The sequence below is a fragment of the Serinus canaria genome, chromosome 26 (genome assembly GCF_022539315.1).
Source record: "Serinus canaria isolate serCan28SL12 chromosome 26, serCan2020, whole genome shotgun sequence".
Classification (NCBI taxonomy): Eukaryota; Metazoa; Chordata; class Aves; order Passeriformes; family Fringillidae; genus Serinus; species Serinus canaria.
Genome location: NC_066339.1, coordinates 5,857,670 through 5,879,349, shown reverse-complemented (window position 1 = coordinate 5,879,349; position 21,680 = coordinate 5,857,670). Strand labels below are relative to the sequence as shown.

Genomic DNA, 21,680 nt, shown 5'->3' with positions numbered 1-21,680 from the left:
ACTGATAAGGGCGCGGTGCCCTGATAAGGGCTCCCACGTGGAGCAGGAAGAGCCGGAACAGCAGAGATCTCAAAGTAACACTGGATTTATTTTTACAAAGACCGCCATGGGAGGGATGTGTGACAGAAAATCTCCAGATTCAGAGACTCTCTCGTGGCTTCAGGTGCATTGTGCTGCTTGGCCCAAAGCCTGGTGCTGGGCCAGGGCTCAGCTCAGCTGCCTCAGTGGCTCTCCAGAGGGAGCAGTGTCTGCAGGTTGAGCAGAGCCCTGCTGGTGGGCAGGGCACTGGCAGCAGATACTGCTGCAGCACTTCTCTGAAGTGCTTCCTGTTGCAAAAAGCCCTTTACAAGAGCCCAGTACTAAAAAGGACATTTTTGTGCTGCCTTACACACTCCTGGAGTGTCCTGCCCCAGGCTGCCAGGGCGTCAGCACAGGGATGCCCCAGGGTGTGAGAGGACACCGAGCAGCTGGGTTCAGAGGCAGACCTGTCCTGAGCAGCTGGGTGCACAGGCAGACCCATCCTGCACTGCCCCAGGTGTGCTGGCACGGCCCCAGGTGTGCCAGCACGGCCCCAGCTGTCCCAGCACGGCCCCAGGTGTGCCAGCACAGCCCCAGGTGCCCCAGCACAGCCCCAGCTGTCCCAGCACGGCCCCAGGTGTGCCAGCACAGCCCCAGGTGTGCCAGCACGGCCCCAGGTGTGCCAGCACGGCCCCAGGTGTCCCAGCACGGCCCCAGCTGTCCCAGCACGGCCCCAGCTGTCCCAGCACGGCCCCAGGTGTGCCAGCACGGCCCCAGGTGCCCCGGCACGGCCCCAGGTGTGCTGGCACGGCCCCAGGTGCCCCAGCATGGCCCCAGGTGTGCCAGCACAGCCCCAGGTGCCCCAGCACGGCCCCAGGTGTGCCAGCACGGCCCCAGGTGTGCTGGCACGGCCCCAGGTGCCCCAGCATGGCTCCAGGTGTGCCAGCACAGCCCCAGCTGTCCCAGCACGGCCCCAGCTGTCCCGGCACGGCCCCAGGTGTGCCAGCACGGCCCCAGCTGTCCCAGCACGGCCCCAGGTGTGCTGGCACAACCCCAGGTGCCCCAGCACGGCCCCAGGTGCCCCAGCACGGCCCCAGGTGTGCCAGCACGGCCCCAGGTGTCCCAGCACAGCCCCAGGTGTGCCAGCACGGCCCCAGGTGCCCCAGCACGGCCCCAGGTGTGCCAGCACAGCCCCAGGTGTGCCAGCACGGCCCCAGGTGTGCCAGCACGGCCCCAGGTCCCCCAGCACAGCCCCAGGTGCCCCAGCACGGCCCCAGGTGTGCCAGCACGGCCCCAGGTGCCCCAGCACAGCCCCAGGTGCCCCAGCACGGCCCCAGGTCCCCCAGCACAGCCCCAGGTGCCCCAGCACGGCCCCAGGTGTGCCAGCACGGCCCCAGGTGCCCCAGCACGGCCCCAGGGCTATGTTCTCCGGACGTTCTCCAGGCGGTAGCTGCTGCGGACCAGCGAGTCCACGAGCTCGGGGGCGAGGCTGCGGAGGAGCAGCATGCTGCTGATGGCCCGGGCGGGGTAGTGCAGCTCCCTGCGGCGCAGAGCCCCGGCCCGGATGATCTCCAGGGCGCACTCCTCCTTGGGGGCCGGGGTGTCCGGGATGACGTGGGACACGGCCCGCACGGCGCTCTCTGCAACGGGACAGGCACGTGTCGGGGGACACGGGGCCATCAGCTCGCTGCGGTGTCTGGGGCACCCCCAAACCCACAGACTCTGGGGATCAGACCTGTTTAACTGGGCTCAGAGCAGTGAAAATAACAATTATAAGGTGTCCTTCCCTTCCCTTTGCTTTCCACCTCTTCAGTGGCCACAGGGCCTCCCCTGAGTTCACTGCGAGCCTGGCAGAGTCCAAGGCCTCAGGCCACACTTTTTGAAGGGTTGGGGTCCTGTTCCATAGCTGCAGGGGCAGGGAAGGCTCCAGCAGCAGGGGCAGAGCAGGCTGGCACCAGGGACGGGGGGTGGGCTCAGCTGGGCTGAGCTGGAATGGGGGCCTGGCAGGGCTGAGCTTACCTGTGTTGATGTAGCCCAGGATGCAGAGCGTGATGGAGACGTTGACCTTGTCTATGACGAGCTCCTGCCTCAAGGAGCTGAAAAATCCATCTAAGGCGAACTTGGTGGCGGAATAGGGAGCGGTAAAAGGGCCAGCAATTTTACCTGGAGCAGAGACACAGGGCTGGGGCTCAGGTGCTGGGCAGGCACCAGGCTGCACAGCTCTCCCTTCCCCTTGCCCTGCCAGTAGCTGGTGTTGGGATTTAGGGTGTTGGAATAAGCTGTCCGGAATGCCTGAGAGATAAAGCACACTCAGGAATGTTCAAAATGTGACATATGGCACAAAGGGCCTTCCAGAGCAGCCGATACTGCCTTTGTATCCCTGCATCTATTCCCAGTGTGTGGCCATGCCTGTGAAATCACCTGCTCTGCAGCTGTGAAGGTGATCAGGGGGTGCCAAGAGCCTGAGAGAAGACAAATTTCCCAGAGGATTTGAGTTGTGCACCAGAGAGCTAAATCAGGTGCTGCTCCTGAGTGCCAGCTCTGCTTGTGGTCCTTCCTCTGCCTTTTGGAACAGAGTCTCAGCAGGGATCCATGCCAGGCAGAGGAAGGGCTGTGGGCAGGAGCTCACCTGCTATGGACGAAACCACCACGATGCTGCCCTCGCTCTCCTTCAGCATGGGCAGGGCAGCCGTGGCCAGGGCCACGTAGCTGAGGAAGTTGGTCTCCATGAGGCTGCGGACGTGCCCCACGTCCCCGCTGAAGTAGGTGAAGCTGCTCTGGCCGATGTGGTTCAGGATGAGCATGTCCAGGCCACCTGGGGGCAGAGCAGCTGTGCCACCAGCGGCCGAGCCAGCACCTCCGGGAGCTGGGCTGCCTTGGGCTGAGGAGGGAGCACCTACCCCAGGTGTTCTCAGCCTCCCTGAGCACCTCCTCGGGCAGGGCGGGGTTGTCCATGGAGCCGCTGATGTAGCGGGCGGAGGCAGCGCCGAGCTCCAGGCACCGCTCCACAACCTGGGGGCAGAACGGGCTTCGATGGACTCCCCTGCAGGGAACCCCAGCGCAGGCTGCTCCTGGCCTGGCCCAGGCAGGGCTGGTGCTGGGGGAGCCCTGGGGTGGGTCTGCAGGGTACCAAGTGTGCCCAGGCTGGGGTGAATATCACATCCAGCCCAGCACGCCCCCCTCGCCATTTACTTTCTGCAGCCTGGCCTCTGTCCGTGCTGTGAGCAGCAGGTGTGCCTCCATCCGTGCCAGGTGATATGCCATCTGCTCCCCGATGCCGCTGCTGGCTCCTGTCACGATCACCCGCTTGCCCCGGAGCAGCTCTGCCGAGGAGGGTGCAGAGCTCAGCGCTGGCACAGCCCTCACTGCCCCTCTGCTCGTGGGCACTGCAGCTCCTCCCTGTCCCTGTGGCTCCCCCGTGCCCCTGCCAGCCTCGTCAGACCCCGCTGGAGTCTGGCCCCAATCCCAGCAGGGTGGGGAGGCTTGAGCTCTGCACCCCTGGCCAGGGAGAGCTGGCCAATAAAAGGATTGAATGTTTGAAGTGGGAAAGGTGCTTGTTTCCTGAATAAGTCATTTACAGGGGTCAGACACTGTGGCCCAGCAGAACCAGTGCAGCTCCATGAGTTCTCCCCGTGCCCTGACCCCTTGCCTGGGGCAGTCTGACCTCCCCTCCTGGCTCTCAGCCCTCCCTGGCTCTGCCAGGCCCATCCAGGTCCCTGTGCTGGGCCATGCCACCCTTCTGGTGGTTCTTGTGGAGTCTCCCAGGACTTACCTTCACTAAAGTTCTCGGGTGCTGAGTAAAAATAAAAGGCCAGTGCTGCTCCCAGCAAAGGGATGAGAATCTTCAGCAGCAGCCCCATCCCTCTGCAGAGGTAAAGCCGGAACGAGACGAGCCCCAGGGGGAGGTGAAGGTGGCTGGAGCTTGCAAACGGGGCCAGGAGGTTTTGAGCTGGTTCTTATCTCACACAAGTTTGCTGTTGGAGCTTTTCTTTGCCCTGCCGGTGATTTAGCAAACATTAACCTAATGGAGCGTGTGGCGTTGGACTTTAGGCTGTCCCTTTGCACCCTTGGCCTGCCAGGAGGGCCAGGTGTGCTTTTGGAGAGAGCTGAAGGGAAGGCACTGAGCACAGCACAGGGTGTGTGGGCTGGTGGCTGCCCGGGGGCTGGGACAGCAGTGTCCCCTCAGAGCAGACATCCCTGGGACCAGTGGACATCCCTCTCTCCCCATTCCATGTCTAAACCAGGAGCAATCCTTCCCTGCCTCGCTGGCTGCACGAGGATTTACTGAGCAGCATTCTTGTGCAGGTTCACAGCCAGATCTGGGGAGAGCAGGGCTGGCAAAGGCTCCATTTTCCAGCCCCTGCTGATGACTCTGGTTTATCCTCTGGGTTATCACCATGGGTGTAACACTGGCAGTTTGCTGGGTGGCTCTAACCCCTAAAAAACATCCCTGCTGAGGAATCCATGGGCTGCAAAAGGCAGCTAAAGAGCCAAGTGGATGAACAGGAAAGACCTTCAGCTTTCCCAGGGTTGTGACACTGCTCAGTGTCTGCTGGCAGGTGGCAAATGGCTTTGAGGGTGATTTTCTGAAAGTTTAAGGGGCAGAGCCCACTCTGTGTGTGCTGGTTTGTGTGGGTGATCTTGGGGTAAGGAGAAATTAGGAAGGAATTGTGCCCTGTGAGGGTGGCAGGCCCTGGCACAGGTGCCCAGAGCAGCCGTGGCTGCCCCTGGATCCCTGGCAGTGCCCGGTGGAACTGTGCCCAAGAACAGCTGAGAGAGGCCATAAAGCCCCGCCAGCACACGCAGAGCTGTCCAGTTAATACACTTTATTGAATAATTAGCTCAATAATTAGCGTTCCGCGGCCGGGCGGGGCGAGCAGGGCACGGAGCCGCCGCCGCGGACCCCGCGCTCTCCCTGCGGGTGCCGCCAGCGCACCGCGAACCGGGCGGTGGCGGCGGCGGCCAGGAACGGGGCTGGCCGGACCCTCCCGGTGACAGGGGACCCTCCCGGGCTACGGGGACCCTCCCGGGGGTCGGGACCCTGCGGGGCCGGGGCTCAGTGCGGCGGGCGGGGGGCGGCGGGGGGCGCGGGCAGGCGGTAGCGTCTCCGCACCAGGTAATCGAGCAGCTCGGCGGCGCAGTCCCGCAGCAGCAGCGGCAGCCGCGTGGAGCTGTAGCGGTAGTAGAGCTCCCTCCGGCGCAGCGCTGCGCCCTTGAGGATCTCCAGAGCGCACTCGTCCCGCGGCGCCGGCCGCTCCTGCAGCACCTCCGCGGCAGCGCGCACTGCGCGCTCTGCGCGCCCCCGGGTCAGCGCCAGGCACCCCGGGATGGGGGAGAGTGGGGACCCCGGGGATGAGGGGAGAACGAGGACCCCCGGGGGATGCAGGGAGAACGGGGACCCCCGGGGATGAGGGGACAGTGGGCACCCGAAGGAGTGTAGGGCTGTGCCAACAGCCTGTGCCAGCCTGTAAGGGGTGCCCAGGTTTACGTGGCACGGGGAAGGAAACGGCTCTTGAGGCTGTTTTTTGGGGGCAGCCAGGTGGGATCCCCCAGAGAGGCTGAGGTGGTGGGGAGGGGAGCAGGGGAAGGAGCCGGGGTGGGGATGCTCAGCCCTGAGCAGGGCTGGCACAGCTCTGCTCTCACCTGTGTCGATGAAGCCGAGGATGCAGAGCGTGATGGAAACGTTAATGCTCTGAATGGCGAACTCCTGCCTCAGGGAGCTGAAAAATCCATCCAGGGCAAACTTAGTCGCAGAGTAGGGGGCGGTAAAGGGGAACCCGACTTTACCTGGCACAGAGCAAAGTTCTGTGTTAGCACACGGGGCTGCTCTGCCTGAGCTGCTCTTCTGCCCTTCCTCAGAGACAGGATTTTACCAGTGAAATGTCATCCTGGCACCTGAACAGCAGCCTTACAGATATTCTTGCTGGCTTCCAGCTCTTAGGGCCAAAGCTGTGGCTCACGTCTGTGCTCAGGGCACGGGCAGCCCACAGGAACCACAAAACCCTCAGAGGGGAGAGATGGAGCAAAGCTGAGACTCTTGTGCCTGGGCTGAGCTGCTCACCAGAGCACTGACCAACACAGCAGCTGTGGTTTAACTGCAGTTTTGACTGCTGGTCAAAAACCAAAATGGGGAGATTGGATTGAGCAGAAAACAAATTACATCAAGAGAACCCCAAACCCATCTGGATTTGGTGTTGGGGCTGGTTTGGGTGGGGTGTTAGTGTTAAGCAGTTGTGGCTCCTGGAGGGTGCCTGTGTGGCTGTGTGCTGCTCCTGGCAGTCAGCCCAGGCGCCTTTGAGTGAGTCCCATGTCACCAGTCTGGTGGCACTGCCACTCACCTGCCATGGATGAAACCACCACGATGCTGCCCTCGCTCTCCTTCAGCATGGGCAGGGCTGACGTGGCCATGGCCACGTAGCTGAGGAAATTGATTTCCAGGAGCTTCCGGACGTGCTCAACATCCCCGTCGAAAAAGCCAAAGTAGGATGCACCAACATGGTTCAGAATCAGCATGTCAAGGCCTCCTGCAAGCAGAAAAATGGGCATTAGTGCTGGGGGAGAGGGCTGCAAGCAGCAAAACATTATTTTCTGGGAGCAGAAGAAGTGTAATCCAAGGAAATCAGGTTTTTGGGTCAGAGCTGTGGCCTGTTATCTCCGGAGCAGGGATACAGCCTGGATGGAGGCTGCCAGTAAATATTTTGTTGTGATTTATTTTTTTAGTTCAAAACACGAATGCCATGGCCCAAGGGAGATCACCCCTGAGCTGTCTGTGGGCCGGGGAGGGACAGGGAGTGCTCCCCACGGAACTGGTGCATTTCTGAGCCGTGACCCTTGGCCGCAGTGGCCAGGGCTGCCGGATGCCCCGGACCCTGGCACTGGGCTGATGAAATCCAGGGCTGTGGCACTGCAACAGGATGCCAGGAGGCCCCAGAGCTGAAATCGAGAGCGCAGTTCAGTTTGAGAGGCAGCAGTGCAGGCAGAGGAGCAGGGCTGCAAAGGGCAGAGTTAGGGGAGAATTTTTCCCGTCTCTCCCTTTTTGCCGGGATGCTGGCACTGTGCAGAGCAGGCTCAGACGTACCCAGTGCCACCTGTGCCTCCCTCACCACGTGCTGGGCGAAGGCCGTGTCCTCCATGGAGCCGCTGACGAAGCGCGCCGAGGCTGCTCCCAGCTCCAGGCAGCGCTGCACCACCTGCACGACAGCGGGGCTCAGAAGCCTCCCTGCCTGCCCTGGGAACCCCATCCCTGCCCCAGAGCCCCATCCCTGTCCCAGAGCCCCCTCCCTGCCCCAGACCCCCATCCCTGCCCCAGAGCCCCCTCCCTGTCCCAGACCCCCATCCCTGACCCAGAGCCCCCTCCCTGCCCCAGAGCCCCCTCCCTGCCCCAGACCCCCATCCCTGACCCAGAGCCCCTCCCTGTCCCACAGCCCCATCCCTGTCCCAGAGCCCCATCCCTGCCCCAGAGCCCCATCCCTGTCCCAGAGCCCCATCCCTGTCCCAGAGCCCCCTCCCTGCCCCAGAGCCCCCTCCCTGCCCCAGACCCCCATCCCTGACCCAGAGCCCCCTCCCTGCCCCAGACCCCCATCCCTGCCCCAGACCCCCATCCCTGACCCAGAGCCCCTCCCTGTCCCACAGCCCCATCCCTGTCCCAAAGCCCGATCCCTGACCCAGAGCCCCATCCCTGTCCCAGAGCCCCATCCCTGTCCCAGAGCCCCCTCCCTGCTCCAGAGCCCCATTCCTGTCCCAGAGCCCCCTCCCTGCTCCAGAGCCCCATTCCTGTCCCAGAGCCCCCTCCCTGCCCCGAAGCCCACTGGCTCTCAGGTGTGGGTGGTGGAGCTCCCTGTGGTATGTCCCCACCTAAAACCAGTGGTTTGGACTTTTGGGAGTGTGTTTGGAGCCTTGTGAGCTTCAAAGGGAGCCTGGAAAATGATTCCTTGGGTGAGCGCGTTACCCGAGGCAGTCTGGCTCCTCCTGCATGCAGGCTGGGCTGGAATTGCAGGAGCAGGAGCAGGGACAGGGGCAGGAGCAGGGGCAGGAGCCTGCCGTGGAATGAGGGTGTGTGGGGATGTGTGTGCAGCTCAGACACTGTGGGGTGGAGTGCAGGGAGCTGTGTGTGCAGGAGAGATGGCCAAGTGTGTGTCTGTGTGTGCAGGAGGGACTGCCAGGTGTGCGTGTGCAGGAGGGCACTGCTTGCTGTGTGTGCAGGAGTTCCCAGGGCACAGGGGTCTGTCACTGTGCCTGGCCAGGACCTGTGCCTGTCCCTGTGCCCGGGTGGGATCTGTGCCTGTCTCTGTGCCCGGGTGGGACCTGTGCCTGTCCCTGTGCCCGGGTGGGACCTGTGCCTGTCCCTGTGCCCAGGTGGGACCTGTGCCTGTCCCTGTGCCCGGGTGGGACCTGTGCCTGTCCCTGTGCCCAGGTGGGACCTGTGCCTGTCCCTGTGCCCGGGTGGGACCTGTGCCTGTCCCTGTGCCTGGGTGGGACCTGTGCCTGTCCCTGTGCCCGGGTGGGACCTGTGCCTGTCCCTGTGCCTGGGTGGGACATGTGCCATGGGTGTTCCTGTGGCTGTGCTGGGAGGTCCTGGCCCCGTGTCTGGGTGAGCCCTGCCATGAACACGAGCGCTGCCCATTACACTCTGCAGCCTGGCCTCTGTCCGTGCCGTGAGGAGGACGTGGGCACCCATCCGTGCCAGGTGATATGCCATCTGCTCCCCGATGCCCGTGCTGGCTCCCGTCACGATCACCCGCTTCCCGCGCAGCATCTCTGCGACACAGGCACAGCCCCTGCAGTTAGCCTCATGCTGTCAGAAAACCTTAAAACTAAGAAATAATGAACCCCCGAGTGCCCTTCAGATCAGCAGTTAACTGGAAGGCAGACGAGCCTGTGAGTGCAAAGCATCCGGCACCAGCAGGGCTCTCCCATCTCATGGAAAAAGCTGTGGAGCTGCTGCAGCTCCCCGGGAAGTGCAGTGACACAGGGACAGCTCTGGACTCTTCCAGCAGCTTTTTCCACAAGCCAGGGCACAATTTATCAACGCCCCAACCATTCTGTAATAAAAGCAACCCACTGAGTGCGTGCTCCAGACTTTACTTTGCACTTCCAAGTCCCGTTTGCAAACCCTTTTCCTGCACTCAGGAAAATGGAGCACTCCGTGCCCCTTCCCTCTCGCCCCTGCCTCACCTGCTCCCTCAGGGGGTTTTTCTGCACAGTCTTTGTACAGTTTGGTTTTAAAGCTTTGTTAAAGCCACATTTCAGTATCCACCACCACACAAAGGCTCGGCCGTGCCTTGGTCCGAGCTCTGACCGGTTTCCATGCAAAACACCCAAATGTGGCTTTTTGTCGTTTTTTCCTTAAAGTCAGAGTGACTTTGGATACTCACCCGGTTTGAAAGTGTCCCTCGCAGAATAGAACCAGAAGGCCAAAACCAATCCCAGGAAGGGAATGAGAATCTTTTGCAACCGACCCATCCCACTGTGGAGTCAGGAAATACAGCACGAGAGAGAAGGAAGGAACAAAAATCCCTCTGCAGAGCTGCTCCTGAGGGAAGCAGCAGTGTGACCCTTTAAAAACCCATCGGCCGAGGAGCTGCAGCTTCCAAAGCCCTGGAAAATCAGGGGTGGGTGGATGGATAAGCCAAGCAAAGCCTTTGGTTTGCTGCCTGCTGCTCGGCCTGGCCAGCAGGGCTGTTTGGGTCCTGCCCGGCTCTTTTCATATTTCCTGTCCTACGTTAAAATGCAGAATTTTGCACAACACCCTGGAAGAGGTGTGTCTTTGCTGAGCAGCATCAAGTTTCACTTGGAGAACATCAGAGGGAGCTCAGTGCAGGTGGTTGAACATTCTCCTTTATTCCTGCAGGCCCTGGGCATGGATGTGGCCAGGCTCTGGCACGGGGACACCCCCAGATGGTCCTGGGCTCCCCAGGGCAGGGCTGCTCCGTGCCCCAAGGCAGCCCCTGCCCCTGGGGGCTGGCAGCAGGGACTCAGCAGCCCAAACAGCCCCAGGAAAGGCTGGGGAAGGGTTTTCTGATCCTGGCTGCTGAAAGCCTTGCAGGGGCAGAGCCCAGAGCTGTGCCCAGTGCTGTGCCCAGAGCTGTGCCCAGAGCCCAGAGCTGTGCCCAGGGCTGTGCCCAGAGCTGTGCCCAGAGCCCAGAGCTGTGCCCAGGGCTGTGCCCAGAGCTGTGCCCAGAGCCCAGAGCTCTGCTGCTCCTGGATCACCTCTCTGGGGTGACCCCGGGTGGATTCCCCTGCTGCAGGTCCCTCCTGTGCCCTGGAGCTGGGGCTGTGCTCCCGGGGGATGCTCGTGCTCTGCTGCCCACTCTGGGCAGGAACTTGTCCTGCCAGAGAGCACAGAGGGGAGCTGGGAGAGCCCTGCAGGGAGCTCCTGCCCTGCTGCCTGCTCTTGTCCTGCCAGAGAGCACAGAAGGGAGAGGGGAGAGGGGAGAGCCCTGCAGGGAGCGCGTTCCAGGGCACGGCTGGGCTCAGGCAGGTTTGTGCAGGCAGCTCCAAGGCTCAAAACACTTGGCAGGAATTTGGATTCTGCTTCTTTTTTTTTTCCTTTTTTGAGTGATATTTGGTTTTTTTCAAATTATTATCAAATCTTGGTCAAATGCAGATGATTTTCCTTTTTCTTTCTTTTTTTTTCCTTTCCCCTCTTACTTTCCTTTCTCTCATAGATATTAAAATACTAATTTTCCTACCCAGCTGTCTCAGTGCCCTTTGCCATGAACACAGCTCTAATTCCTTTCTTTACAGACAGGGCCATCACAATATCAGGGGCTGCCCTCAGTTTCTTTTCTCCTTGCACACCCTGCAGACCCCATGGCTGTCAGGCTGCACCGCTGGAGATGCACTCCCAGTCCCGAGGGAGATTGAGAGGGTTGTGGGATGGCTTTGGTTTGGTTTGACATCACATTTCTGCACACTGCTGGTTTAGAGGAAATACTGTGATGTTTAAGTCATTTCCAAGCCCTAAATTTGTGGTTTTTCCTCTGTGTGACCAAATTGGGAATTGCTGCCTTGGAATTTCATTGTTGGAACAGTGGCTGCTCACAGCCTTGGCCGCTGTCCATGTTCCCAGTGCCCTTGGAGCTGGGTGGCTGAGGCTGATGTTCTTATCTGCACCCCTAAATTTAGCCTGGCAGCCCCTGGAGTATCCAGTGTCCACACTGCAAATAGCAGCGAGGGCTCTCTGAAGACATCCAGCTCCTGCCTTTGGAGTGGCTGAGCTGTGAGGGGAGGGCTGCTGCTCAGAGTGGCCTTCAGCTCCCGGGATGAGGGCTGGGTGACAGCTCCAGGCTGAAATCAGATCCTTGAAAGATGGCTACAGACAAGAACTCACCAGGCTTTGTGCCAGGCTGAGCCCAGGCTGGCCTGGCGGGGTGAGCTGGGTGCTGTGCCCAGCCTGGGGGCAGGAGCAGGGCAGGAGCAGGAGCAGGAGCAGGGCAGGAGCAGGGCAGGAGCAGGAGCAGGGCAGGAGAAGGGCAGGAGCAGGAGCAGGAGCAGGGCAGGAGCTGGGCAGGAGCAGGAGCAGGAGCAGGAGCAGGAGCTGGGCAAGAGTAGGGCATGGGCAGGAGTAGGGCATGGGCAGGAGTAGGGCAGGAGCAGGAGCAGGAGCAGGAGCAGGAGCAGGAGCAGGAGCAGGAGCAGGAGCAGGAGCAGGAGCAGGAGCAGGGCTGTGCTTTAGCTGTCTAATCCCCTTAGCTGTCTTAGGAGCGGCTATTTTCACTGTTCCCAACCCTCTTTGCTTTAAGCTCATCACCGCGGGGCTGGAGCACTGGGAGAGGAGGAGTGGGCAGCAAACCCGGGAGTTGTAGGGGGGGGCAGCCTGGCCGGGCTCAGCTGGAGCCCCCCAGGCACCTCAGGAGCTCCCTGCCCTCCCTTTGGCAGTGCCCCTTCCCGTGGGGCAGGGTGAGACACCCGGGACTGGCAGGAGAGAGGCGATCCTGGGGACAGAGGGTGATGGACACAGCTCTGGGACGGGCTGGGACGGTCACCTGGGTGTGATTGATCCGCTTGAGCTGGCAGGACACAGCTCCGGGCTGCCCGGGACTGTCACCTGGCTGTGATCCGTGTGAGCCCTGGGAGCGCCTCCATCCACCCCTGCCACAGCCACGGCCCCAGCTCCCTGCGTGTCCCTCACCAGGTGTGCCCCAGGAATTCCAGCCCAGCCTTCCCTGGAAGTGTAAAACCTCTTTAGAGGCTGGGATGGGCAGGGCAATGGAGCCCCTCAGCTGATGGGTCCCTTCAGGCCTGAATTCCCGAGTTTTCCCATGGAACTTCCATGGTATCAGTGAGGGGTGGGATTGTTCAGCCTTGCCAGAGACCAAAGGGCATTGACTTACAGACTAAATTCATTTAGTTACAGACTAAATTCATTTAGTTACAGACTAAATGAAGTAATTCTCAAATGCTATTTTAAATAAACCAATAATTTTAATTGAGGAAAAAGTACTTTAAATTTGAAAGCTTGAGCAGAATTTTTGGGCAGATACTGGGTAGGAGTCTTTCTCCTCTCTGTGCTGCTGGGTTTGTTTTGGCAACAGAAATAAGTGTCAACAAAATGAATTGTGGGTAGTGGATTATGAAAATGAAATAGTGAACTTCAGCCGTATTCTGATATTTTCAGGTCCTGATCTTACGCTGTGCAGCTCTGGCAGGAGCTGTGCACTGGGCACTGAGGTCTGGCAGTGCCAGGCTTTTTCATTTTCCATGATCCAGTGTTTGGCTCAATTGTTTTGCTGTTAGCTGGAGAGTGGCACACTGCTGGTGCGTCTCCCTGTTTCTGTGAGGTGTGAATCCTGCTGCACCTGCCCTGAGGGTGCCTTTGAGCTGATGAAGAGGATTTTCTGCCCTGCTCAGGACTGGCAGGGCCCGTTTGCCTGCCCTCCCTCTGCAGTGTGGTCAGGATCACTCAGCTGTGGCTGCCTGGGGACTTTGACTGACATGACATAGTCCCAAATGCAAGGGATTCTTTCTAAGCCCCAGAACATTTTTAAAATAGATGAAAGTCCTCTAATGATCCTGGCAGCACTCTGAGTAGAGCCTGAACAGTTTCCACACCCTCCAGGCTGCCCATGCCATCTCTGTGTTTTTCCATCTGTGTCACCCTGTGGCTCTGGAGTCCCACGTTACCCTGCACACTCAGGTGTGTGTGGTGGCTTTGTGAAAGGTCCCAGGAAAGGTGGAAGGGTTTTGGCTTTAAGATTTTTAGCTGTGCAGCAGCTGGAGCCTGTTGGAGGGCTGCCAGGGCAAGAATGGGGTTTTGATTTATTTTAAACCAGTTCTGTGCACACGTGGCCGTGGCAGAGACAAATCTGTGCCATTGAACCCAGATAACCCCTGAAGTCCAACCCCACCTCCATCTCGGGGCATGTGGCACCCGTGTGACACAAATGCCACCTCCTCCCCAGCTGGCCCCTTGGGGAAGGAGCAGAGGGACAGACAGACAGACAGAACAGCCCCCAGAGCAGCCTCTCTGGGTTTATCTCCTCCACTGTCCCCCATGTCCCCCCCTGCCCCACAAAAGGAGCCAGAGGTGTGAGCAAAACCTCTGCAAAACAGCACGAGAAGGCTTTGAAAATAACAGCAGCAAGAGAGAGCACCAGTACCATATAAAATATTTATTGATCTTGCAAAATGGTGTAAAACGCGTCCGTAAGAAAAATAAGAAACCACGCTGTGCATCGTGCACAGGTTTATACCAACAAAAGGTATTTTTCCCCACTGCTGCACAGCAGCAAATAAAACCCTTCACTTCTGGCGAGTCTCACACGTGCAGTCTCCTTCAGCCGAGCCTTCCCTTCGCGCTGGAACCCCCCGGGCGGGCGGAGTGTCTGTGCCGTGCCTAGGACGCGTGCTGCCGGGTCACCTGAGCCCTCTGCAGCGCCGGCCCTGCCTTGCCCTTGGCCAGCGCCAAATCCTCCCTTCTCTGCGGCGGCCGCTGCTCCCGGGCCGCCGCGGGCTTGTTCTTCTCCTCCTCGTCCTCCAGGCTGGCCTGGGAGCTGAAGGGGCTGCACACGGTCTCCACCAGCCCGATGACCACCCCAAAGAAGGCCAGCACGCTGCCCAGCATGTACAGCTTGACCATCTTCCTGTTGGGCTTCTGGCTGAGCATTTCCTTGGCGAAGGGGATCAGCTCGTGCATGGTTTCCATTTCAGTTCGGCAGCAGCGGGTTCAGACGTGGCTTCTGGAAGAGAAGAGAGAGGGACGTGAGCTAAAGCCAGCTGCTGTGGTGGCAGAGCTCCCCGGGCTCCCCGCAGACCCGCAGCTGCGCTTTAAATGGGGAGCATTTGGGGCTTTTTGCTGAGGGTTTGCTTCAGGAAAACGCAGCCACCCTGTCCCCGCGGTGCCCAGGACAGAGCCAGAGCCCCCTGGCCAGGACAGAGACCCCTGCCCAGGCTGCTGTGGGGGGCACACGCTGCTGGTCCCACACGCTTTGCACAGCTCCCTGTCCCATCCCATTATCCCATCCCATCGCATCCCGTCGCTTCCATCCCCTCGCAGCCCTTACCGGCGGTGCTGCTGCGGTGTTGCTGCAGGGCTGTGCGTTGCAGTGAGCGCTGCGGTGTTGCTGCAGGGCTGCAGTGAGCGGTGCAGTGAGCGCTGCGGTGGCGCTGCGGGGCTGTGCTGCTGTCGCTTTGCTGCTGTCGCTGTCGCAGCCGCTCCGCTGCAGCCGCTGCCCGGGGCCGCCGCCGCCGCCTTTTATCGCCGGCGGGGCGGGCGGGGCGGGGGCCGGGCCGGGAGCGGGGCCGGAGCTCGGCCAGCCTGGCCCCCCCGCGCCTGGCAGCTCCTGCCCCTAATCCGGCCAGACGGAAAAAAAAAAAAACCCTTTTTTTTTTTTTTTTTAAAACCCTTTCCTCCCCCACTCTGTAATTTTTTTTAATTCTTTCTTTTCCCCATTCCATTTCTTTCTCCTTCCAATTCTCCTTATGTTTTCCCATCCTTCCTTCTATTTCTCTTTTTTCTCTTAAAAAACTTGTTTTTCCTTCCTCCAAAAAAACCCCCAAGATTGTCTCAGTCTAATTTCCAAACCAGAGATCTGATGCCTGACTTGCTGTACCTGCTTCTGCCATAAATATTTCATATATTCACAGAAGCTTTGCTGATTGCCTGGGAGGCAGGGAGAGGGTCTGTGCCCACAGCTCCCGAAACAGGGCAGCCTTTGGGTCAGGGCTTGGGGCTGCCAGCGGCCAGTTCAGCAAAATGTCCCTGCCTGGCTGCCACTCTGCAGGGAAAGGGGTGAGAAAACACCCCAGGGACACAGCGGGCCAGGGTCACCCAGCCAAGGTGTGACAGTGTCACCTGGGCTAAGGTATGCTGGTGTCACCTAGCCGAGGTGTGACCGTGTCACCCAGCCGAGGTGTGACAGTGTCACCCGGGCTGAGGTGTGACTGTGTCACCAGCTGAGGTGTGACAGTGTCACCCCAGCCGAAGTGTGACTGTGTCACTGGGTTGAGCTGTGACAGTGTCACCCAGGCTGAGGTGTGACGTGCTTGTGGAAGGTTCCTCCAGGTGCCTCATGCAAAGGGAACCATGAGCAGGTGATTGTGCAGGTGTGACAGCCCCTGACTTCCTGGGAGTGAGAGAACTTTGGGAAACTCCCAAGATGGAGAAGTTACATCAAATTCAGATACACTCTTGACTTTTCCTGCACTTGGTGCTGAATCTGTGTCACCCCCTTTGTGTCACCCTCTCTGTGCCACCTGCAGGACGGTGCTGCTCCCATGCTGGAGCAGCAGGCAGCCAAGCAGTGTTGCACCAATAACCCCCTGGCATTACTGATGATGCAAGAGCGATTGCATCATCATCATCATCACCCCCATCATCTGCTGTGGCTGCAGCTCCATCAGAGCAGACACTGCCCTGGCTGCAGGAACCCTCTGGGCTCCATGCACATCTCAGCTGAGCCCAGAGAGCTGCTAAAGCCACGAGAAGGTGCTGGGATCTCCAGGAGGTGATGGACGCTGGGACAGACTTGTGGGCAGATCCACGTGGCTGAGAGGATGGGAATTGCTCTGCTAGGCAGTGTGTAGAAATTAAAATATCAGCTGATGTTGTAGCAGCGGTTTTAGGGAGAGGTTGGTGCATGTGGAAGGAGGTGAAGCTCATGTCCTTCCTCCCTTCCTCCCCTCCTCCTCCTCAGCTTTGATGGCCCCACACTGCTCGGTTCCCTGCACAGGAGGTTGTGGGCACTGCTGGCCCTTGCAGGAGTGGGTTTCCCGTCTCTGAGCTGTGCCGGGGTGTGGGGCAGTGACTCAGCCCTGGCTCCTCACATCCCGCACGTCCCGGCCCGGCCGGGGCTGCCCCTGCCCCCGCAGCGCTCCAAGGAAACGCTCCTGCTGAAAACTTGGGGGTTTGGGTTTGCATTTTTTTTTCTGCAAGTTTTGAGTCTGCTTAGGAAATTTTATTGCAAGACTGGCTGTAAAAGTTGCTAAAGACTTGTCTATCCCTCCTCAGCGTCTGGGGTTTTCTGCTTCAAATAAAGGGTCCTTATCTTCTCTGCCAACTTGGCAGCCGAGGTTGCAGCTGATCCCTGAGTTCGGGCTGTGTTTTTTCTCTTCTGCAACACTCAAAAAAATGGCTTTTGGAGAAAAGATAGCTGCAGGAGACAGCGGCCAGACAGGGGAAGTTCAGGGTCACGGCTCCTGGCGTGGCTCTTTGGGGGTCATTGTGCTGCCCCCTCCAGCTCCAGGGAGGGGTGGGGGCGGCCCGGCCCTGCCCAGCCCCGGCAGCAGCGGCTGAGCCGCTCCCGGCCCCTGACACAAAGGGCACTGTCATTGTGACTTTTCACCTACAAAAGTGATTTTTGGGTGGTTTTGGGTTTTTCAGGCAGGGTTTTGGTTGCCTGCTGAACCTCATGTTTGCAAGTGTTTTCCTGAGGGCTGGGAAGGGCATTTTTGTTCATAAAATACAGATGGAGATGTCCGTGCGTTCCCAAAGCACTGAGAGCTGGAGCTTTTGGGCCCACACAGAGCTCAGGATGTTTTTCAGCATTAACCAATCAGCTGATAACCATCTCTGGCAAACACTTCTCGTGGCAGCCCTCAGATTGCGTTGATTTAATTTAACAACATCTAATTCAATTTTGGTTTAGATTTCAGTAACAAAGTCTATGCAAGCTCTTTGTGCGGACATTTAAATTGAATTAAGTGTGGATAAAACGATTAATGATTAACAATAAATTAGACTAATTTTAGCTGTTCTAAATCTTATTTAGGAGAGTCTGCATGAGGATGTTGTCAGGTTTAATCGCAACTTTGATTAAACCGGGCTTTGTGGCCGGGAGAGCTGCAGGAGTTTAACGTCATCGGGGGGAAGAGCTGGGCCTGAACTTCCCGAGCAGCGTCAGCAGCCACGGCTTAACCTGAATCGGCTGGGAGGGGAGGCTGGGGGGCGGCAGAGCGGGGATCTGCTCCGGCAGAGCGGGGATCTGCTCCGGCAGAGCGGGGATCTGCTCCGGCAGAGCCGGGGGGATCTGCTCCGGCAGAGTGGGGGGATCTGCTCCGGCAGAGCGGGGATCTGCTCCGGCAGAGTGGGGGGATCTGCTCCGGCAGAGTGGGGGGATCTGCTCCGGCAGAGCGGGGATCTGCTCCAGCAGAGCGGGGATCTGCTCCGGCAGAGCGGGGGGATCTGCTCCGGCAGAGCGGGGGGATCTGCTCCGGCAGAGTGGGGGGATCTGCTCCGGCAGAGCGGGGATCTGCTCCAGCAGAGCGGGGATCTGCTCCGGCAGAGCGGGGATCTGCTCCGGCAGAGCGGGGGGATCTGCTCCGGCAGAGTGGGGGATCTGCTCCGGCAGAGCGGGGGGATCTGCTCCGGCAGAGTGGGGGATCTGCTCCGGCAGAGCGGGGATCTGCTCCAGCAGAGCGGGGATCTGCTCCGGCAGAGTGGGGGGATCTGCTCCGGCAGAGCGGGGATCTGCTCCGGCAGAGCGGGGGGATCTGCTCCGGCAGAGCGGGGATCTGCTCCAGCAGAGCGGGGGGATCTGCTCCGGCAGGAGCGGGGGGATCTGCTCTGGCAGAGTGGGGGATCTGCTCCGGAGCCGCCGGCCGGGAGATCTGCCTGGAATCGCCCTGGAGGAGGGCACAGGGGATGCTGAGCACAGGGGATGCTGAGCACAGGGATGCTGAGCGGCCACACTGGGCTGCCTCTGCCAGAGCTGAGCGTTCTCCTGGCACAGCTGGCTGGGCATGGGTGACCTTGGTGCCACAGAGTGCCCTCGGTGCCACGAGGTGCCCTCGGTGCCAGGGGTGCCCTTGGTGATGCTCTCGAGATGGGAGCGCTGCCCGTGCCGGGCTGGGCACAGAGCGAGTCTTGCTCCCAGCCCCGCGGAGGCTTCCAGGGGCTCTGGTTTCATGGCCTGGGGCTGGCACACTCCCTGCTGGCAGGGGCAGGGGCACGGCTCTGGTTTCACGGCCGGGGGCTGGCACACTCCCGGCTGGCAGGGGCAGGGGCACGGCTCTGGTTTCACGGCTGGGGCTGGCACACTCCCGGCTGGCAGGGGCAGGGGCACAGCAGGCGCTGCCCATGCCGCGGGTGCGTGCTGGAGGCTCCGGGAGGAGCAGAGCTGCCCTGAAAAGGGCTGGGAGGGAAGGGGAGCTGCCCTTACTGCAGAACAGCCCCACAGCAGGCCCAGGACATTTCCAGGGTGTCTGATCTGCCCGGGCACAGGCTGCTGTAGGTGGTGTCACCCTGAAACACTCGAGGGAATTTGGATAGGAAAAGGAAAGGAAACCCTAAAGCCCAGCAAGGTGTGTTAAGGATCTGTCCTATTGAAAATGAATAGAATAATGCAGGTTTGGTTCCATAGGGCAGGGCCCAGAGGAGCCTCCCCAGGCTGTGATGGACACAGGGTGCAGACAGCTCTGGCCATGTGGCCGGGCCATGGTGACCTGGTCATTGTGGTGACCTGCTCTGCTGTGGGGCCTGAGGAGCCATCGCTGCCCTGGGCAGGTCACGGAGGCACAGGGACTCTGCTGCTGGTGCCCAGCACTGCCCTGTCCCTGCGCCCCTGGTGCCCAGCACTGTCCTGTCCCTGTGCCCCTGGTGCCCAGCTCTGCCCTGTCCCTGTGCCCCTGGTACCAGCTCTGCCCTGTCCCTGTGCCCCTGGTGCCCAGCACTGCCCTGTCCCTGTGCCCCTGGTGCCCAGCTCTGCCCTGTCCCTGTGCCCCTGGTACCAGCTCTGCCCTGTCCCTGTGCCCCTGGTGCCCAGCACTGTCCTGTCCCTTTGCCCCTGGTGCCAGCTCCTTGAGTGTGGCACAGCCAAGGTGGGCTCAGCAGCAGCACCAGAACTGCACAGAGCTGTTGCCTCATCTCCCAAATGTCCATGAGTGAGGAAGGGTTGGGCACTGCTGGATTTTTTCTGCTCCATGGGCTGTGCCCACCTTTCAGCCCAGCCAGGGAGGGCAGCTAAGGTGGGACCAGCCTCTGTTCTACCTGGGCAGCTCAAAGCTGGCAGGCAGGAGCAGCAAACAGCCTGTCCTTGGTGTCACACAGAGGGAATCTGTGCCTTAAAGGGGGCTCCTAAATGTCCCTAAATGTTAGTTTAAAAGTTTAAACTGCTGCCCTGGATGTTGCAGGTAGAGGCTTTTCAGGGGTTTGCTGGCTGACACCAGGGGTGCAGAGACCCCCCCCTTCCACCACCTGGAAAAGCCAAAACCCTCCAGAGGGGAGCTGGCCGCTTTCCTAATGGAATATTTTCCTGTTTGGAAAATGGGGACGTGACAAAAATAACGCTGTTCCCCTGCAAGGATAATTTTATCAAGGTCCCGGTGGGAAGAGGGCACAGTGCCAGCCTGTGCCCTGCCAGCTCTGCACCGTGTCCCTGGTGCCTGGGGGGCTGTGCAGCCCAGCCCACAGGGGACTCTGGGGACACTGGGGGTACTGGGGGTACTGGGGGTACTGGGCATACTGGGGACACTGGGGACACTGGGGCGTTCTGTGCCCACCCATCATGGGCCAGGCCAGAGGGAACTCCATGGGGTGGGGAAAGGAGCTGGGGGGAAAAGGAAAACCCAATTTCAGAGCAAATCCTGAGCCTTTGCTTTGCTGCAAACTGGTGTGGAAGGGATCTGGGACAAGTCTGTGCTCCTGGGCTGGGCTGGGCTGGGTGAGGAGCAGGTCCTGAGCCCTGTGCTGGCCACAGCTGTCCCCTCCCGGGCAGCACGGCCCTGCCCCAGCTGTGCCCACAGCTGGCACTGCTGCAGGGCTGCTCAGGGAGGCTGGGCTCACAGGCTTGCTGCCCTTTGGAGCCAGCTCCCAGAGTTATTGGAATTTAAACCTAAAGTAGGTCAGTGGCGTTTTGGTTCAAAGTGCTATTTGCTTACAGAGCAGGTTTTCAGAACAGGAACTGGAATTTTGTCAGGATTCCTGAAATGCTTTTAAAGGAGATCATGGTAATTAGCAAAGTCAGTGATTTAAATCATCTCTGCTGGAATAAGAGGTGGTTTGTTGGTCAGGTTTGAATTAAAATGGGAAATGAAAAGGTTAGGTGGAGGAAAACCTATTTTGTTACTGATATCATTAATCTTCCAGCCAGGAGGGTTATCAGAAAGTTACAACATGAGACATAATTCCTCACCCCTGACAAAACCCTCCCAAGTTTTCCTCTTCCCAAGCAGCTTCAGTGCTTCCAGCTCCGTGTCCTGTGACTCTTGCAGGTTTTTCCCACAAGGGTACCTGACAGGACAGGCTGTGATGGGAGGTTTCACCCCAGCTCTGGGAAGTCAGGGGCTGGAAGGAGCTCGAGTCTGGATTCTGCCCTGCCTGTGCCAAGATCCTGCTCAGCATAAGCAAATTATCCCTGGGCCTGGTTTTCTCCATTGTAAAGCAGCTGCTCGTGTGCTTTCAGGAACTGTGCTTCAGACACTGTTAATCCTTCGATGAAGAATGTAACAGCAGCATTAAGGATTGTTCAGCCTCTGTGTGCTTGAGCTATAAAACCATCCTCAAGCAGCATCCTTTTCCTTAGAGCAGGTTTTGCATTTCAAGGGATTAAACGTTCTTTCTGCGGTGCTGTGTCCCTGATTTCAGCTCCTTTTGTGTTTCTGTCAGACGGGGAGCAGCAGGCGCTGCTGATCTGCTCCTGGAGAAGAGGCTTTCCTCAGCAGTGTCCCCTGCTGCCCCCGGGCCGGGGATGTCCCGTGACTCAGAGCGCGACTTCCTGCAGCAGTTAATGGTGTTTGTTTTCCAGGGAATGTCTCGCCCAGCCCTCGGAGGGCTGTGGGCACAGCCTGGCACAGGTTAGCACAGGCTGCAGAGGAACTCGAGCCCAGTGAGCATCCCTCTGTCTGTCCCACCCACCCCAGATTGCTCCAGCGCTTGCATTTATTTGCTCTGGTGCATTTTCAGCAGCAGTTGCAATCTCCACCTGTAGCCCGCTCCCTCCCTGCCACCCAGGAGAGCACCGGAGCTGTTCCAGGGTCCGACTGCCACCAGAACCGGGACCTGGCACCCCCTGCCCTCAGGGCATTCAGGGATCCCCTGTCCCTGAGCACCCACCCGTTCCCAGCCGATTTTTCCCTCTCCCATTTTCACCGGTTTGCAGTTGATATTCTGTAAATGAGCCTTTTCCTGTTTGGATCCTGTTTGAACTTGTGGAGCTGCGGGTGATGTTTTGCCTTGCTGGGGCTCTCGGGGCTCGGTGGGAGCCCTTCACACACACGAGGGGTTC

At 59.6% G+C, this 21,680-nt stretch overlaps 3 protein-coding genes and 1 long non-coding RNA gene across 16 annotated transcripts; 1 reads left to right on the top strand and 3 right to left on the bottom strand.

Annotated features, from left to right (window-relative positions):
• The first annotated feature begins 457 nt into the window (after positions 1–457).
• Positions 458–1,504, top strand: LOC127060790 (uncharacterized). Of its 13 annotated transcripts, none has more exons than XR_007780120.1 (6): positions 458–555; positions 616–695; positions 836–895; positions 936–1,195; positions 1,236–1,355; positions 1,396–1,446. It is a non-coding gene; the product is annotated as an uncharacterized LOC127060790 (long non-coding RNA). The 13 variants fall into 13 exon arrangements; XR_007780121.1 differs by having other exon boundaries at positions 936–1,215; positions 1,256–1,355; XR_007780113.1 differs by having other exon boundaries at positions 936–1,355; positions 1,436–1,504.
• LOC103823273 (11-beta-hydroxysteroid dehydrogenase 1-like) lies at positions 1,438–3,981 on the bottom strand. Its single transcript, XM_030233687.2, has 6 exons — positions 3,791–3,981; positions 3,211–3,341; positions 2,919–3,030; positions 2,648–2,833; positions 2,038–2,181; positions 1,438–1,658 (listed from the first exon to the last, which is right to left on the bottom strand). The coding sequence occupies exons 1-6, from the start codon at positions 3,876–3,878 to the stop codon at positions 1,438–1,440; spliced, it is 882 nt and encodes a 293-aa protein (XP_030089547.1). The 5' UTR covers positions 3,879–3,981.
• A 1,078-nt stretch (positions 3,982–5,059) lies between these two features.
• Positions 5,060–9,774, bottom strand: LOC103823329 (11-beta-hydroxysteroid dehydrogenase 1-like). The gene is made up of 6 exons (XM_050985105.1): positions 9,393–9,774; positions 8,645–8,775; positions 7,097–7,208; positions 6,357–6,542; positions 5,662–5,805; positions 5,060–5,310 (listed from the first exon to the last, which is right to left on the bottom strand). The coding sequence occupies exons 1-6, from the start codon at positions 9,478–9,480 to the stop codon at positions 5,075–5,077; spliced, it is 897 nt and encodes a 298-aa protein (XP_050841062.1). The 5' UTR covers positions 9,481–9,774; the 3' UTR covers positions 5,060–5,074.
• Positions 9,775–13,616: 3,842 nt separating this feature from the next.
• G0S2 (G0/G1 switch 2) lies at positions 13,617–14,688 on the bottom strand. The gene is made up of 2 exons (XM_030232374.2): positions 14,523–14,688; positions 13,617–14,198 (listed from the first exon to the last, which is right to left on the bottom strand). Exon 2 carries the CDS (start codon positions 14,162–14,164, stop codon positions 13,856–13,858), a length of 309 nt encoding a protein of 102 aa, XP_030088234.1. The 5' UTR covers positions 14,165–14,198; positions 14,523–14,688; the 3' UTR covers positions 13,617–13,855.
• Between the last annotated feature and the right edge of the window lie 6,992 nt (positions 14,689–21,680).

What these genes read in the sequence shown, in the direction of transcription:
- LOC103823329 (XM_050985105.1), bottom strand. Translation starts at nt 9,480, where the DNA reads ATGGGTCGGTTGCAAAAGATTCTCATTCCCTTCCTGGGATTGGTTTTG. An exon ending in GAGGGACACTTTCAAACCGG is followed by an intron (nt 8,776 to 9,392) that starts GTGAGTATCCAA and finishes CCTGTGTCGCAG; the next exon opens with AGATGCTGCGCGGGAAGCGG. An exon ending in CCTCGGCTTCATCGACACAG is followed by an intron (nt 5,311 to 5,661) that starts GTGAGAGCAGAG and finishes GGGGGCGCGCAG; the next exon opens with AGCGCGCAGTGCGCGCTGCC.
- G0S2 (XM_030232374.2), bottom strand. Translation starts at nt 14,164, where the DNA reads ATGGAAACCATGCACGAGCTGATCCCCTTCGCCAAGGAAATGCTCAGC.
- LOC103823273 (XM_030233687.2), bottom strand. Translation starts at nt 3,878, where the DNA reads ATGGGGCTGCTGCTGAAGATTCTCATCCCTTTGCTGGGAGCAGCACTG. An exon ending in GGAGGCTGAGAACACCTGGG is followed by an intron (nt 2,834 to 2,918) that starts GTAGGTGCTCCC and finishes CTCTGCCCCCAG; the next exon opens with GTGGCCTGGACATGCTCATC. An exon ending in GGTGGTTTCGTCCATAGCAG is followed by an intron (nt 2,182 to 2,647) that starts GTGAGCTCCTGC and finishes TCTCTGCTCCAG; the next exon opens with GTAAAATTGCTGGCCCTTTT.